Source organism: Phocoena sinus, chromosome 15 (genome assembly GCF_008692025.1).
Source record: "Phocoena sinus isolate mPhoSin1 chromosome 15, mPhoSin1.pri, whole genome shotgun sequence".
Classification (NCBI taxonomy): domain Eukaryota; kingdom Metazoa; phylum Chordata; class Mammalia; order Artiodactyla; family Phocoenidae; genus Phocoena; species Phocoena sinus.
In genome coordinates this window covers 78,389,506-78,406,538 of record NC_045777.1, presented here as the reverse complement: position 1 = coordinate 78,406,538, position 17,033 = coordinate 78,389,506, and the positions used below count along the sequence as shown (strand labels likewise).

General features: G+C 54.7%; 1 protein-coding gene across 6 annotated transcripts in view; it reads left to right on the top strand.

Annotated features, from left to right (window-relative positions):
• CLIP2 (CAP-Gly domain containing linker protein 2) overlaps positions 1-17,033 on the top strand; it is a 77,149-nt gene that overhangs the window by 37,791 nt on the left and 22,325 nt on the right. For all 6 annotated transcript variants that reach the window (XM_032604166.1, XM_032604167.1, XM_032604165.1 and 3 more), the window contains exons 4-8: positions 8,334-8,458; positions 9,946-10,159; positions 11,118-11,315; positions 12,239-12,342; positions 14,274-14,334. In XM_032604166.1, coding sequence (XP_032460057.1) covers positions 8,334-8,458; positions 9,946-10,159; positions 11,118-11,315; positions 12,239-12,342; positions 14,274-14,334 — 702 coding nt within the window. The remainder of the gene's footprint in view (positions 1-8,333; positions 8,459-9,945; positions 10,160-11,117; positions 11,316-12,238; positions 12,343-14,273; positions 14,335-17,033) is intronic.

The following is a 17,033-nucleotide window of genomic DNA, read 5'->3' as shown; positions in this document are numbered from 1 at the left end:
ACATGCCTGGCACAGCTGAGACGGGACCCAGGCCCACTGGCCCAGCCTGGTGGGACCCTGGCATCCCAGGCCACCTCTCTATTTCCTTCTGCCTGGGAACACCCACCACTCCCTTTGGTCCTGGGCACCTTCCAGGCCTGGGGAGCCTATGGGGGGGCACTCGGCTGCCTAGCTGGCCGGAGACATAGCTGCTGTGTGTGTTCCCCAAGGTGTGGTCCCGAGGGTCCATCCCAGGAAGTGGGTCTGTCCGCGTGGTTTTAGGGATGTTGCTTCAGAGGCAGCAGGGCTGGTGCGGCAGACTCGAGAGCCAGCCATTAGTTTGGGATTTAGGTCGTGGTAGAGAAGAGACATTCCAGGGGAATTAACGGAGAAGCAGGAACCGAGACTATGTAGAAAGGCAGCTTGAGAACTGGTGGCACAGAAGAGGGGTAGGAAGACAGCCCCACCCGGGGGCTGATCCAGACTCAAGACAGGCCTGCTGGGGCAGAGACCACCGGGCCTTAATCACTCATTGTACAGGGAAGGACCGTGGAGGCCAGAGAGGGTGAGCGGTTGCCTGGGGTCACACAGCACATCATGGGCTGGCCTGGAACAGGAGCTCTGGGCTTCTATCTATCAGTCCTGGAATGTCCTCTGTATCCCCCCCACCCCGAGTGGATCCAGCAGTCCAGGTGGAGGGCTGGAAGTATCTTGGTCAGCTACAGTTGCCGGCATGGGGTATGATTAGCAAGGACCAGAGGAGGCTGTCTCAGGAAGGAAGAGGCCTGGCTGGTTGCTTGTGGCTCCAAGAGGTGCCCCAGGGCCAAAGCCGCAAGGAATGGATGTCAGTGGGGTGATGGGAGAGCTCTGACCCCCAAAGATGTCAGATGGCTCATAGGTTGCTGTGGAGGGTCGAGTTCTCCAAAAGTAGGCACCAAGGTGGGGTTTGGGGTGTTTCTTAGGGCTTTTAACTTCTGTGAAAGATTGGGCAGAGGGAGAAGTCAGACCGCTCTGCAGGCCAGACAGAGTCTCGGCCAACCTGGGGCAGCTCTGGAGCGAGATTGCCCATCACAGCGTCCCATGCTGAGCCAACGTGTCCGGGCCTTTCTGCCCCGGCCTCGCTCAGTCACCGCATGTGAGTGCCCCATCTCAGGTGAGGGGCTCCGCACAGCAGGGCAGCAAGGGCTTCCTTGAAGCGGGATCTGAGTGGAGCATCGCCAAGTACTTGAAGTCTCTGCCCCTTAATGTCCCTTCATGTACTGGCCACAGAAGCATCCTGAGGAGGGTGGACCAAGAAACCTTTCCAGGGAATCACCTCTACTGCTGACACCCTCTCCCGGCATGTATCCCAAAGCTCCCTGCCGGTGCCAGCCTGGCCTTGCAGATAACCCAGAGTGTACCAGCCCACGAGGCAGTCTGAGCAGCCCGGCCCCTCTGCACTGGGTGGGTAGGTTCTTTGCAGGGCTGTGTCCTGCCTGCTGCCCCCTCGGTAGCTGGCCTGGGCAGTGTGGGACCAGCCTCCTGAGAGATGAGGAATGAGGTTTTCTCTCTGTAGGTGTCTCCCTCTCTCCTCAGGCCCCGGTCAAGTTCCCACCACTCTGCTGAGAACTGACACCCAGCAGGGCCATCTGCAGTGTAGAGGCTGCAAGGTGGCCTCTGGGGTGTACAGGCCTGGGCGTGAGCTCAGCTCTGCCCTTCACAGCAGTGTCCCAGGGTAGGGTGCTGAGCCTCGGTTTCCTCATCTTTAAAATGGGCCTGATATTCCCATTTCATAGGATTTGTATAAATTGAATAAGGAAGGGACTTCCCTGGCGGTCCACTGGTCAAGACTGAGCTTCCACTGCAGGGGGCGTGGGTACCATCCCTGATCAGGGGACTAAGACCCCGCATGCCATGGCGTGGCATAAATAAATAAACAAACAAACAAATAATTAGAATAAGGAAGACTCCCAGCATGCAGTGAGCCCTCGGGAAAGGCTGGTTTTCTTTCCTTGTTCTGGGTGTTGTTTCTTCACCCCGGAGTCTTCACAGCTGAGGGGCAAGTGCTGTGATGCCCAGTGTGAGGCCTGGCTGTAGACGGGAGAGGTTTGTGAGGACCGGCCAGGGGGCATCCTGGGGGCTGCTGTCCTGGGTGCTCAGGCAGAGGGAGCTGGTGTCTGTTGGGAGCGGGGAGGGGTGAGCAGGAGGGGACTCGGTGGCCCACCGAGCACACAGGGCTGCTGGGCCTCCGTGTTCAGGCTCTGCTAATGGGGGCAGAGCCAGGTAAGGCAGGGGGCCCAGGAGGTACTAGGGCTGCCTCCTGCTTCCTCTGTGTGTCATGGGGCTTCTGGCTGGGTTCCATCAGGGTTCCATCTCCTGTCTCGTGTGTCAAGCCCTTAGTCAATATCTCCACTTAACCTGCATTAGTTTCCTATGGCTGCTGTAACGAGTACCATAAACTGGATGACTTAAAACAGAAATGTACGCTCTCCAAGTTCTGGACGTTAGACATTTGAAATCCCAGGTGTTGGCAGGGCCATGCTGTCTCTGAAGGATCAAGGGAAGAATGTGCTCCTTGCCCTTCTCTTGGGTTCTGGTGTTGCCTGCACTCCTCGGCGTTCCTTGGCTTATAGGTGCACTCCTTGGATCTCTGCCTCAGTCTTTACATGGCCTTCGTCCCTCCGTGTCTCTTCGCTTACAAGGACACCAGTCATATTGGATTAGGGCCCGCCCTAATGACCTCATCCTAATGTGATCACATCTAAAAGACCCTATTTTTATTTATGTATTTGTTTGTTTGTTTATTGGCTGTGCCGCACAGCTTGCAGGAACTCAGTTCCCCGACCAGGGATTGAACCCGGGCCACGGCAGTCAAAGCCCGGAATCCCAAGCACTAGGCCGCCAGGGAACTCCCATAAGAGACCCTATTTTTTAATCAGGTTACACTCATAGTCGTGGGAGTCAGGTCTTCAGCATGTCTTTTTGGGGAACACAGTTCAAACTATAACACACCCAAGCCCCATCCCCGACCTGCTCCCCCGCCCCACCGTCCTCCCCCCATCCTCCCCATCTCAGTAAATGGCACACGTGTGTCTCCAGCAGACCAATCCAGGAACTTGGCAGTTGGCCTTACGTCCTGTTTTTCTCTCCTCCTGACCACGTGATTCATAATCAGGCCTCTGGTACTGCCTCCAAAATACACCCCAATTGGTCCCCAGCCCCCCACCTCTGTGGGCAGGTCCTCTCTCTCCAGCAGTGGAACTGCCGCCCCCTCCTTGGTCTCCCTGCCCCCAGCCCACTACCTCTGTGGACAGGTCCTCTCTCTCCAGCAATGGAACCGCCCCCTCCTTGGTCTCCCTGACCCCAGCCCACCACCTCTGTGGGCAGGTCCTCTCTCTCCAGCAATGGAACCGCCCCCTCCTTGGTCTCCCTGCCCCCACTCAGGGCCCAACACTCCAGGAGCCCCCGTCTCACGTGGGATAAAACCCACCCATCTTCCCATGGCCCCCAGACCCTTGTGGTCTGCCCGCCCACCCTCGTATGATCTGACTTCGCCCTCCGTCCTGGCTGCACTCGGCCGCCCTGGCCTCCTTCTCTTTGCTCCCGTACCAGGCCAGTGCCTCTGCTGTGCCCTGCTGACCTCCTCCACCTGGGACTCTGACCCCAGGGCTCCCCACAGCTCACTGTCCTGCTTCCGTTAGGCCTCTGTGCCAATGTCACCTCTTGGAGACGGGGCCCTCCAGTACTCTTCTACGTAGCCCTTGTCATCCGCCTGGAATGACAGCATTTACTCACTTACTGCTGGGCTGTCTGCTTCCCGCCCTGACGAGGAAGGTTGTGGTGTTTTGCTCACATGGTTGCTCCCCCAGTGCCTGCAACAGAGCCTGGTGCCAGGAAGGCGCTCAAACCTTCCTGCTCAGTGAATGACTCACGGCCCTGCCAGGTGGTCCTGAGAGCGAGTGAGGTACCTCGTGTATGACGTCGATGCCGCAAAAGCTAGTTGAGCCCCAGATGCCCCTCACTAGCTGTTCAGGTCAGCGACTGTGGACATGGTCAGGGAGGATCACTGAGAGGGGCTGCTCACCTCTGTCCACTCATCTCCCTGAAGGTGGCCCAATGGCACCACTCACCTGCCCGTCTCTCCTGGGCAGCCTCTTTCCTACCAGGACCCCCTCCTTCCCCGCTTGCTCTGCTCTTCCGCCCCAGCGGCCCAGCAAGTGCTGCCCCAGGCCTTAGAAATGAGCCCCTCACTGGACCCTCATGGCTGCCCTGTGAGACGGGGGGACTTGCCCCAGCCTCCTGATGGCAGAGCTGTCTGTCCTTGTGGGCGAGACACATGGGTTTATTTTAAACGAGTCACCTGTTTTAACTTCCTCAGAGGAAAATCCCGGAGAAACATAAATTCAATCTACCCACCTCCCTTGTTTTATGAGACCCGGGATGTAGTCGCTCTTTGGCCCAGGCCAGTGGGGATTCCAGCCTCACAGATAACCCTCAGGGGCTGGAAAAGGAGCGGGTGGGGCTCATCCCTCCAGAGACTGGGGCCCAGCCTGTTCCCCGGTGGGGGTGTGGGGAGGGACAGTCCCTTAGTGGAACTACAGGGACTCTGGTGCATTGCTGGGGAGGGCCAGGATGCAAAATGCACAGGCACTTAGGAAGACAGCTTGGCCACTTCTTACAAAACTAAACATACTCTCACCATGCGATTCAGCAGTCCTGCTCCTTGGTACTTACGCAAATGAGCTGACACATCTGCATGAAAACCTGCACACAAATATTTCTAGCAACTTTATTCCTAATTACTAAAACTTGGAAGCAACCGAGATGTTCTTCAGTAGGTGAATGGATAAATAAACTAAGGTGCATCCAGACCGTGGAGTTATTCAAGGCTAAAAGGAACTGAGCTGTCAAGCCATGAAAAGACATTCGGGAACCTTAAATGCATAGTATTAAGTGACTGAAGCCAGTGGGAATATGCCACGTACTATATGATTCCAACTGTATGACATTCTGGAAGAGACAAAACTTTGGGGACAGTAAAAGATCGTTGGTTACCAGGGGGTAGGGGAGGGAGGGATAAATAGGTGGAACACAGATCATTTTTAGGGCAGTGAAACTATTCTGTATGATACTATAATGGTGGGTACGAGTCATTATATATATTTCTCAAAATCCATAGAACGTACAACACCAAGAGTGAACCCTAATGTAAACTATGGACTTTAATTAATAACAATTTGTTGGCTCACCATTGTAATAAATGCACCCCACTGATGCAGGGTGTTAATGAGAGGGGAAACTGTAAGGGCGAGAGATGAGGGGATATATGGGAATTCTCTGCTCAAATTTTCCAGAAACCTAAAATATCTCTATAAAGCAAAGTCTATTAGGGACTTCCTTGGTGGTTCAGTGGTTAAGAATCCGCCTTTCAATGCAGGGGGTGCGGGTTCAATCCCTAGTTGGGGAACTAAGATCCTACATGCTGCAGGGCAACTAAGCTTACACACCACAACTACTGAGCCCTCGCGCTGCAACTAGAGGGAAGTCCACGCGCTGCAGTGAAGATCCCACGTGCCACAACTAAGACCTGATGCAGCCAAATAAATGAATTTTAAAAAGCAACATCTTAAAAAAAGTCTATTAATTTTGTACAGTAAAGACAGGTTAAATATAATAAAAAAAGAAAGAAGGGAAAGGCCTCATACCTTGGAGGGCAGGGCCTGGCACACATGCAGTGGGGTCTGGTGAGGGGGAAACTTGTCCATTTCTTCTAGGTTGTCGAATTTGTTGGCATGTAATTGTTTGTAGTATTCCCTTATGGCTTTGGGGATTTGTTTTGTTTTGTTCTTTTCCTGTGCGTCGCGGCACGCGGGACTTAGTGCCCCAACCTGAGATTGAACCCGGGCTACGGCAGTGAAAGCGCCAAATCCTAACCATGAGGCCACCAGGGAGCTCCTGAATTGCAAGGTTTAGAATTCATGTCTTCAGTGTGCCTGGCACATAGCCAGTCCTTACGAAATTGTGGGAATAGAGTGAGTTTTTTTTTTTTTTGCGGTACGCGGGCCTCTCACTGTTGTGGCCTCTCCCGTTGCGGAGCAGAGGCTCCGGACGCGCAGTCTCAGCGGCCATGGCTCAGCAGCCATGGCTTATGGGCCCAGCCGCTCCGCGGCATGTGGGATCTTCCCGGACCGGGGCACGAACCCGTGTCCCCTGCATCGGCAGGTGGACTCTCAACCACTGCGCCACCAGGGAAGCCCCTAGAGTGAGTTTTAATTAGCGAGCTGGTTCCTTTTGGGCACACCTGAGGCATACTTAAGGGTGTCAGAGAAGGTAACATTTAGAAAGTCCTATTTTGGTTCAGATAAACACAGTAGATAAACACACACATTTATTTTCACCCTTTCCTGAATTTGCACTAGAATGACAGTGAAGGGATTTAAAAAAAAAAAGGTATTAAACCTCAAGGACAAAGAGAACAGGAGAGGAGACAGCAGAAATACCACTGGAAACCCAGTGCAGCCCAGCGCACAGGCAGCCGCGGGGAAAGCAATCAGTGTTTCCCTCAGAAGCCCCCTGAGGATCGGAAGTCAGCCGTATGGTGGCCTCTGGAAATGGAGCTGACGTTTGAAAAATCTTCAGACTCCACCTCCCTGCCTAGGGTCCCCTCTGTGCGGTGACTGCCCCTCCAGCGGACGTCTGGGATGAGTGGTGGTCTCGTGAGAGGTTCAGAGAAGGAGTCTTTGGATGGGGGAACCCCTGGCATGTTGGACTGAAAAGGGAGGATTAAATGAACATGTCTATCCTAAAAGCTGAGCCCCTTTTTCCCACTGGCTTCTCCCTCATTCAGCTCCTAGATCACTGGCGGCCAAGCCTGCACCCTCTAGAGGGCACAGAAGCTTCTCTGGGGAAGGTGGCCGGTCCTGTGAGAAATAAGAGAAGGTGATACCAGTGTCAAATCTGAACAGAAGGCCACGGAATATAAATACGGATTTTCAACAAAAAAGCTCTGGATAATGAAAAATCTGATTGCAGATATAAGAAACATCACAGAAGTACTAGAAGATAAACTTAAGATAGAAGTACTAGAAGATACATTTAAGGAAATTAAATTTAATAAATTTAACTTATTAATTTATTTAATGGAGTCTGATCAAAATGAAGCCCTCACTGCGTGGCAGGGGTAGAAACCCAGTAGGGGTGTGTGCAGCCTGGTGATGGGGAGGCAACGCCTGCCCTTCCCTGATGAGACGTAGATGGATGTCACCCCCAAATTGAAAAATTGACAAGTAGCAATATTAGCATGTCATTTAGAAATATGGAGGTCGACACCAAAAACTTCCTCTTAAAGAGTGAAAGTGCTTCTGGGGAGAGGTGGAGAAACTTAGAAGGTTTTTTAAGGCTTTGGGAGTGTGTGTGTATATATATATATGTAAAACTTTATGTATATATATAACTTGAATTGAAAGTTTTTTAAATCATTGTTACAGTAGTATTCCTGATTATTGGCCTGTCCTGAGTTATTACGTTACACGTGCGTAACATTCACCTTCTCAACCATTTGTGAGCGCACAGTCCAGTAGTATTAAGTGTATCCACATTGTTGTGCCACAGGTCTTTTTCATCTTGCGAAACTGAAACTGTATTCCCATTAAACAACTCCCCACTTCCCTTCCTGCCCAGCTCCTGGCAACCTCCATTCAAACCATTTTTTTGGTTTCCTTTTGGCCACACAGCTCGGTTTGTGGGATCTTGGTTCCCTGATCAGGGATTGAATCCGGGCCCTCGGCTGTGAAAGCGTGGAGTCCCAACCACTGGACTGCCAGGGAATTCCCTAAACCTTTTTTTTTTTTTTTTTTAAACATCGTTATTGGAGTATAATTGCTTTACAATGGTGTGTTAGTTTCTGCTTTATAACAAAGTGAATCATCTATACATATCCATATATCCCCCATCTCCTCCCTCTTGCGTCTCCCTCCCACCCCCTAAACCATTTTTAAGGATAACGTTTATTGAGACTCTAGTATGCTCCAGACACTGCACATTTAGTACTTAATCTTCACAAAAGCCATTTTGACAGGTGAAGATGCTGGAGCTCAGAGAGGTTAGGTAACTTGCCCAAGCTCATACAGCTTGTGAATGGCAGGGTTTGAACGCAGGTCTGTCTTCCTGACTCCAGAGCTCTTGCTCGGGACAGCCCTGGGAAGCACTGTTTATACCTGTACCCCTCCCAGCTGTCCTTGGGCCTCCTCCTCATCTCCCCTGGCCCTTGCACACTGGAAGAGGGGCGTGGGATGAGCCCGGGCACCTGGTTGCCTGTGCCATCTCTGCAGTTCCCACTGCATCCTCTGGACCTGAGTCTCTCTGTGTGCCTGTAGGTTGGTGGGACGAAGACTGGTGTGGTACGGTACGTCGGGGAGACAGACTTTGCCAAGGGCGAGTGGTGTGGCGTGGAGCTGGACGAGCCCCTTGGGAAGAACGATGGGGCAGTGGCGGGCACCAGGTATGGTGGGGAGGGAGGAAGGGAGTCCTCTTCTCCTAGGGTGGGTGCAGGGGTCGGGGTTGGGGCATCTGAGAATGCCAGTGTTAAGCATCTGGGTGGCTGTGCCAGATACCATGTACAGATGCTACCACCTCCCTTCTGTCATAGCAGCTCACGGAAGCAGGTGGTGGGAATATCACCCCATTTTATAGATCAGAGAACCAAGGCCAGAGAGGTCATTGCTCAAGGTCACACAGAGAGTCACGAGCAAACGCTAGGAGAGTCATCTGTCCCTGGGTTCCCCTCCCCCTGCCACCCATGACTAAGTGAGGTGGGAGCACCAGAAAAGGAGAGGCAGGGGTCCTGCCTTCTGAGAGTTGCCCTGGGTGACACAGGAAATAATCAGACAGTGCTTGGTGCTCTACAGCCAAGGTTAGGGTCACAGCTGGGTCCCAGGTTTCTCAGCATCTCTGATTAAAGGGAATTGACTGCCAGGAATGCTGAGTTGAGAAGGTCTAAGGCCATGCCTGGGCCCTTTGAGGGGGTTGTTGGTGCTATCGCTGAGCAGTGTCAGGGGTGTGGGGTAAGGCACGGTGGCCTGCGAGCCTGTGTTGGCGTCCCTGGGCTAGGTTCTGTCGTCCAGGTGAGGCTGTGACAGCTCTGAGAAGGGAGGTGTGCTAGGCTGGGGGTCAGGCTGCACAAAGACCTGAATGTGGGAAGAGGCAGGTGGGGTGGCAGTTTCAAGGTGAGCGGGAAACTGGACAGAACTAGGTCCCTGGTCCCACGTGGAATCCATGGCTAGAGAGGTGTTGAGAGAAGATGATCCAGACTTCCATGACAACACTTGCCTTCCTGTTTTCAAGACGGATGTTTCTCTCAATTTACTCTTGCTTTCAGAATCCAGGAACAGGTTGGGCAGCATCCCTCACCCCATGCCTAAGGTGCCTCCTTCAGGCTTCTGCTTCTCCATTCGGGGGCTCCATGGGCAGAGAGCCTTGGGGCTGGGGTTGGTCCAGAGGCAGCCGTGAGAGTGGGGCTGCAGATACGGCTGGGGGCCTCTGACTGATGTTTGGGAGACAAAGCACAGTGGGCTTTGGAGTCCACTGGGTCCAGTCTCAGCTTTGCCATTTAACCAGCTCTCTGACTGTGGGCAGGTTACTTAACCTCTCTGAGCCTAAATCTCATCTGTGAAATATGGATAACAATAGAGTGGTTGGGGGATCGAAATGAGCATCTATGTAAAGGGACTGGCATAGAGCAGGTGCTCGGTAATTGTTACTCCCCCATCCCCCAGAAATATGCCCAACCGCTGTTCATGGCTATGCAGAATATCAGGCCCTGCTCACCTCTGTTCCCTTTCTGGGAGTCATGTCTATTGGTCTTAGGGTGTGGGTGACGGGTCCCCCAGGAGAAGCCTCTCTCTGCTGGGCTCTGAAGAGGTAGGGAAGGCAGGCCAGGCTCCAGGCTATGGGGCCGTGACAGCAGCATGGTCTCTCCTACCTCTCCAGGTACTTCCAGTGCCCACCCAAGTTTGGTCTCTTCGCGCCCATCCACAAGGTAATCCGCATCGGCTTCCCATCCACCAGCCCAGCCAAGGCCAAGAAGACCAAGCGCATGGCCATGGGAGTCTCGGCACTGACCCACAGTCCCAGCAGTTCCTCCATCAGCTCCGTCAGCTCTGTGGCCTCCTCCGTGGGGGGCCGGCCCAGCCGCAGTGGCCTGGTGAGGGATACCCTGGTGTGTGTATGGGAGTGGGGCGGGGACAGAGAGACCCAGTTGTCCCCTGACTTGCTCTGGTTCCAGGCATCCGTCAGTTTGGAGTTTTTTTTTTTTTTTTTTTAATTAATTAATTAATTAATTTATTTATTTTGGCTGTGTTGGCTCTTCGTTTCTCTGCGAGGGCTTTCCCTAATTGCGGCAAGTGGGGGCCACTCCTCATCGCAGTGCGCGGGCCTCTCACTATCGTGGCCTCTCCCATCGCGGAGCACAGGCTCCAGACGCGCAGGCTCAGTAATTGTGACTCACGGGGCTAGTTGCTCTACGGCATGTGGGATCTTCCCAGACCAGGGCTCGAACCCGTGTCCTCTGCATTGGCAGGCGGATTCTTAACCACTGCGCCACCAGGGAAGCCAGTTTGGAGTTTTTGAACAAAGATGAAAGTGTATATTTTTTAACAGAGAAATTGACCCATTTACATTTATTGTTATTTTTATATTACCGATTTGTCAGTAGCTTAAGCCCTTCCCTGGGAGTTAAAGAGGGTCATACAGAGGCAGGGCAGGTAATACAGGTGCACACAGGTGATACAGGTGCAGGGCAGGTGCTTTAGAAAGGCTGGCACAGCCACCTTGGGTGAGGAGGGAAGGTGAGGTTGCCCTTCCAGCAGAGCTCTGTCTACACGGGAGGTTCCTCCTAGTCCAGGAGAAGGTGGCCCAGGTGAGAGAGCCCACCTTGAGGCAGACCCCAGGGGCTGTGACTCTCCTGAGAGCAGGAAGTTCCCTGGATCGCAAACATCATGATCCCCTTTACATAACTAGGCAGAGTGTCTAGGGCCCTGGGAGGGGAGGAACCGAGCCCCAGGAGTTGAGGCACTTGGGCCCCCCACTGGCTGGGTAGTGGTGGGTTGCCTGGACGGTGCTCCGCATCCCTGAGTCCTGCCTGCACCCACGCCTTCCTGCAGCTCACGGAGACCTCTTCGCGCTATGCCCGCAAGATCTCGGGCACGACCGCCTTGCAAGAGGCGCTGAAGGAGAAACAGCAGCACATTGAGCAGTTGCTGGCTGAACGGGACCTGGAGCGGGCCGAGGTGGCCAAGGCCACGAGCCACATCTGTGAGGTGGAGAAGGAGATCGCCCTGCTCAAGGCACAGCATGAGCAGGTGGGTGGGCAGGCAGGGCCACGGAGCACCCGGAGGGCACCAGCGGTCTCCTCGGGCCAGTCTTGTCCCTCAGTCACGCTCAGTGAGCAGAACTTGGGGTGTGCAGAGAAAACTGAGACCCACGTTACCAGCACCCCTCATCCTCCTGGTGAATTTCCTTCCAGCGGTAGGTCCACATTCCACCTCCAGAACCTCGATACAAAGTTGCGTGTCCTGCTTTTTCCTACTTCCTACAGTGCGAGCACGATTTCTAGGTCATGGAAAATTCTTCCCCGTTTGAAGGACTACGTGGCCGTCTGTTGCGGGCCGTGTCCTTACTGACGTGGCCTGTCCCCTGCTGGTGTTTAGGTGGTTTTCCAATTCCTCACTTTTTCTAAATAATCCTGATGTCAACATTTTTGGGGTACATCTGTCCACATTTCAGATCGTGCTTTCGAGCAGATTGATTCCTGGGTTGGGTTTCAGGGAAGGAAGTCCTCGCCCATAGCCTTGACTCTGCTGCTGTCATGTGTCTACCCTTCCCTGCTGCTTGTTCCCCATGTGGGAGCTCCCTCCTAGGCCCCTGTCCCCATTTGGAGCCAGGCTCACTCTTCCCTCGGGTTCTGGAATTACTAAGGCCAAGCTCATGTGTGTGCCGTGACAGGGGCCTTGACAAGACAGTAGGTCTTAGGCCCTCAAGGGCTGAGGGAGGTGGCAGGTACTGGGGGCAGGTGGACCTGAGGTTCCCATTCCTGGCACTCAGCCGGCCCTCTTCCCTCACATCTAGGTCCACAGTTCCGGTCAGACTAGGGCTGGCAGGGGAGTAGGGGTGGCTGGGTTCCAGGCCTGGCTCCTTGCACCACCTCCACACCCACCCCTCCCCCACCTGGCTCCCGGTCCCCAGGAGGAGGCTGACCCTGTCCTGGCCCTCGCTCGGGGCCCAGTATGTTGCAGAGGCAGAGGAGAAGCTGCAGCGGGCCCGGCTGCTGGTGGAGAGCGTGCGGAAAGAGAAGGTGGACCTGTCCAACCAGCTGGAGGAGGAGAGGAGGTAGGTGCCGCTCCTGTCCTGGTCCTGGCGGGACACTTTCCCAGAGCCTCATTAAGGATGACCAGGAAAAGCAAGGCTCAGGACCAGCAGGCACAAACCCCGCCTCCACCACGTACTGGCCGTGTCACCTGGGCTGGTGACATGAGCTCCGCGGGCCTTAGTCGTCTCATCTGCAAAGTGGGGTGATGATCCCCATCTCTGCAGGCTGTTGGGAGGACTTACAAGGTAACTCCAGTAAAGCACCCAGCATGACACTGAGCACATGGGAGACACTACAGACGTCACTGTTTTCCTTCCTGACATGGGGTTCACCGTTCCTGCCCAGCTCGGCTCACGCAGTGTCATGAGAACGCCCAGGCAGGTGGGGGGACCTCTCACTAGGGAGACGTGCATCCGATGTCCCCACCCCGTGACCCAGTTCAGCGCAGGGAACACCCCTTCTGCATCAGGTCCCTCGCGTGGAGCTCACAGCGCGTGTCCTGAAGCTTCATTCCCATTTCATGTGTCAGGAAACCGAGGCTCAGAGAAGCAGCAGGAAAAGGCCCCGGGAAACACCTTGCGCCTGGGGCTCAGCCCCGGGGCCGGGCGCTTTACCTGCTCTGTCTCTCTCTGGCTTACAGTTAGCCCAGGAGACAGGTATTGCCCCCCAGGCCACAGATAAGAAAACTGAGGCTCAGAGCAGGGAACGGACTTGCCTGAGGTCACCAGCCTGTTAGTGGTGCCACTGGCTCTTGCTGTCCTGCCAGTGGCAAGTGGGGGTTGTGTTCCCTCTGTGTGGGGACTCTGGCCTGACTTGGTCCTGGGTCACCTGGTGGGACTCAGAGCTGACTACGGCCTGACAAGCGTTTCCCTCAGCCCAGAAGCCTCTCTTTGTCTCCTAGCTGCTGACACACAGATTTCTGCAGCTTCCTCTGCTCCCCTGCACAGCAGTACCTCCCAGACCCAGCCCTCCACCTCCCCCCGACTTGGGTCTGGTTTTGGGCTTTCAGCTGAGCCATGTGCTCCACGGGCTGTTGTTACTGTCTGACCTGGAGACAGGAGGGCTTATTCATATCTGCCTGAGAGGGTCGGTGGGGCCCACGTCGTCGTGGGAGTTGTGTTCAGGAAGGCTTGGGTGCAAGTCCCAGCATTGCCCTGCACTTGCTGTGTGACCTTGGGCAGGTCACTGGCCCTTTCTGGGCCTTAGTTTCATCCTCTGCTGGGAGCTGTCACGAGGCCCCAGGAGTGGCAGCTTTGTGAGCTGTAATGTGCCTGTGTCTCTTACCTGTGCTCTCTCAGGGATGGGTGGGTGTGTCTCCTTGAGGGTGGGCCCCACCCTTGCAGCAGGGCGTTGGGGGCCCTCCACATCAGGGAGCAGCCCAAGCAGTGGGGGCTGGGGCTCTGGGCCCTGATTTGGAGGGGAGGGAATGAGAATGGGGTCAGTAGGGGAAGAAGCCCACCTGGCCTCCTTCCCCACAGACTGTTCCATGCGACATGTCTGTTCCCTGCTGTGATGAAAACAGCTGTTAGTGCTTCCATTTACTATCCACTCTGTTATTTATTTCCATAACCACCCTAGCGGGGAAGGATGCTGCATTAAACATTCCTATTTTATATGTGTGTGTGTGTGTGTGTGTGTGTGTGTGTGTGTTTTAATTATTTTTTTTTTTGCAGAAGGAAGGATTTATTTCTTGCAGCAAGTAAGGAGAACACTGGGGATATTTCCCAAAGCAGTGTCTATTTTAGAGAAGCCAGTGTTCTCTGCGTAGAGCATGGATCAGTAAATTGGGAGGGCTGGATGTTTCCAGGAACTTGGGGCTCTGGGCAGTGTCTTCTGCATAATCTGAGTGTGGACTTTGGGCCACCTGTGGCCTTGGCTCTCTCTGCCACTGCTGACTTGGCAAAGCCCACCCCTCTGGGTGAAGCTCACTCAGCCCCCTCTCCCCCTGCAGGAAGGTGGAGGACCTGCAGTTCCGAGTGGAGGAGGAGTCCATCACCAAGGGAGACCTGGAGGTAATGGTCAAAGGCCCCCCCCACCCCAGGCTTGCACCCCAAGCCCAGCCCTCGAAGGGCAAATGGCCATGAGGTCTAGGCAGCAACTCTGGGCCCCCTGGGAGGGGGCAGGGGGTATTGCAAGGAAGAAATGGGGAAGGGTCAAAGATCATACCCCGGGGGGAGGTGGCGGTCATGAGAGACTCAGGTGTCAGAAGTGGGAATGGCGCAGCTCCAGGAGCCCCAAAGGGGCCATGCTTCCTGTGTCAGCAGCTGGGTGGAATGGACCCAAGGCATCCACAGAGCTGGGCCTGAGGACATAGTGGCCAGGCTCCCCCGTCCCTTCTTTCTTGGGCAGTAGCCCTAAAGGTGTTCCCTGGGCCCTTTGTTCGTCTTGAATTCCACGTAAAATTTTGGCTGGAAATAGCCAAATGGTTGAGTCACAGAATTTATAGACGGGAAAACAGGTTCAGAAAGGCAAAGGGACCCTTCCAGTCATGGAACAAGTCAGCAGCCAGTGGGACCAGGACCCAGGACTCCTGACTCCTGCATCCAGCCCGGAAGAATGGCCAGTTACAGCGCCTCCTCAGTTATAGCACCTGGACGAGGGGTCTGGACCTTTCACTCTCACTCTGCAATCCAACCCACCTTTTCTGAGCTGAGGGATGAAGGATGCTCGCATCGATGAGTAAAGCACTTAAGGATCCCTGCCCCCCAAGACAAACACTAGCCCCCCTCACCAAATCATCTGGAGACCACGGGGCTCACTAGGCCTGCTCACAGTTGGGTGGGCAGGAGTGCCTTTCCACTGAGACCCTTCCTGCTCCCTGGGAGGTGACGAAAGACAAGGACTCCCAGAATCGTCAGATGGGGCAGGGGGCAGTCAGTTCAGTCCCTCTCCACACTCTGGTCCTGGCCCTAATTGGCCTTGGGCAGCCTCTTCCTTTCCCTGGGCCTCTGTTTGCTCCTCTGTAAAATGAGGAGGTTGAACTAGGTCAGTGATTCTCAGACTTGAGAATTCATCACCTAGAGGGTGTGTTCAGACACGACATGCTGGGCCCTGGCCTGAGTGGCCGTTCGGTAGGTCTGGGTGGGCCCCGAGAATCTGCATTTCTAACAAGTTGCCAGGTGATGCTGGTCTGGGGACCATACTTTGGGAATCACTGCACTAGATCATGCCTGAGCTCCAATGGGAAATCACGGTTTCTGATTTCGTGACAAAGCCGTGTTAAGACCCCTATGACTTCCAACATCCAGCAAAATTGTGCGCATGGCTGTCCTGTCCCTGGATGACCACGGCTCGGGGAGAGACATGTGTGACCTAGGGTCACGGACAGCTGCCCCTGTTGAGGCGGGTTTTGCTGCCTGAGCTTAAGGGATGGATACTGGGGCACAACCTGGTGTAGGGACCCCAGCCTGGTATCAGGGTGTTCCAGTGTACGTTTCCGTCTTAGCCAAGGGGGCAGGTCATGTGGTTATGTTTAGCAGGCTCTCCTGCTGGGCGGCTGCCCTCCTGCAGAGGCTGGGCGGGGGGGGGGGGGGGGGGGGGCTTCTGGGAAAAGCACCTGTGGTTGCAAAGAACAGAGACCCCTCCCGCTAACTCCAGTCATCCGGGGGTTACTGAAAGGCTGCAGGGAAGTCTCACAGCCCCAGTGGCAGGCAGTTCAGGGAACCAGAAGGAGGAACAGCATCAGAAATGAAGCCTAGGGACTTCCCTGGTGGCACAGTGGCTGGGAGTCCGCCTGCCAATGCAGGGGACATGGGTTCGGGCCCTGCTCCGGGAAGATCCCGCATGCCAAGGAGCAACTAGGCCCTAGTGCCACAGCTATTGAGCCCGTGTGCCACAACTACTGAGACCAGTGTGCCTGGAGCCCGTGCTCCGCAACAAGAGAAGCCTGCGCACCTCAGCGAAGACTAGCCCCCCCTCGCCGCGACCTCGCATAACAGTGAGGAACTCGCGCGGCCAAAAATAAATAAATAAATTTAAAAAAAAAAAAAAAAAAGAAATGAAGCCTATTCTCCCACACTGAGGGGCCTCCCTCTTCTCATGACTCATGGTCAGTCTTTCTGTCTGTCACCGTGTCTGCAAGTCTCCTGGCACATCTGCTCCCTTCTCCCCACACCCATCCTCCTGGATCCGCCCAGCCTCCAGCACCCACTGTCTCCCAGCTGTCCTCTTGAGAGAATCTGATTGGCCCCAGGCTAGCCAATGGGCTGGCCGGCTTTGGATCAGGTGTCCAGCCCAGATCCAATCAGCCTTGGCTGGGAGAGGCGTGGGGGTGGGGCAGACAGTGACAGACAACTAATTCAGGCCAAGGGCAGTAGAGCCCCGTTGCTGCTGTTTTTATTGTGACTATATTCAGGCAACCAGAAGGCAAAAGTCCCTCTCATCCTCACCTGTCTTAAAAGTCAAAATTAAAACCCAGAATACATCCTTGAGCTTCTGGTCCCCCTCCGGCTATGTCACCCCAGTTCTCTGCTTGTCCTCCTGTCCTCACTCCCCCAGCTACCCAAGGTGCCCCATTCCCACCTCTCACCTCCTTCCTGACCTTGAATGTTGGCGTGTCCAGGGGCTCAGTCTCAGTCTACACTCTCCCTGAGAGCGTCCAGTCTGTGGCATTAATGCCCTTTATAAGCCCACGATTCCCTTGGTCCTCCCCTGAGCTCCACGCCAGTATACCCACTGGACATCCCCACCAGGAAGAGCAAGTGACAGCTAC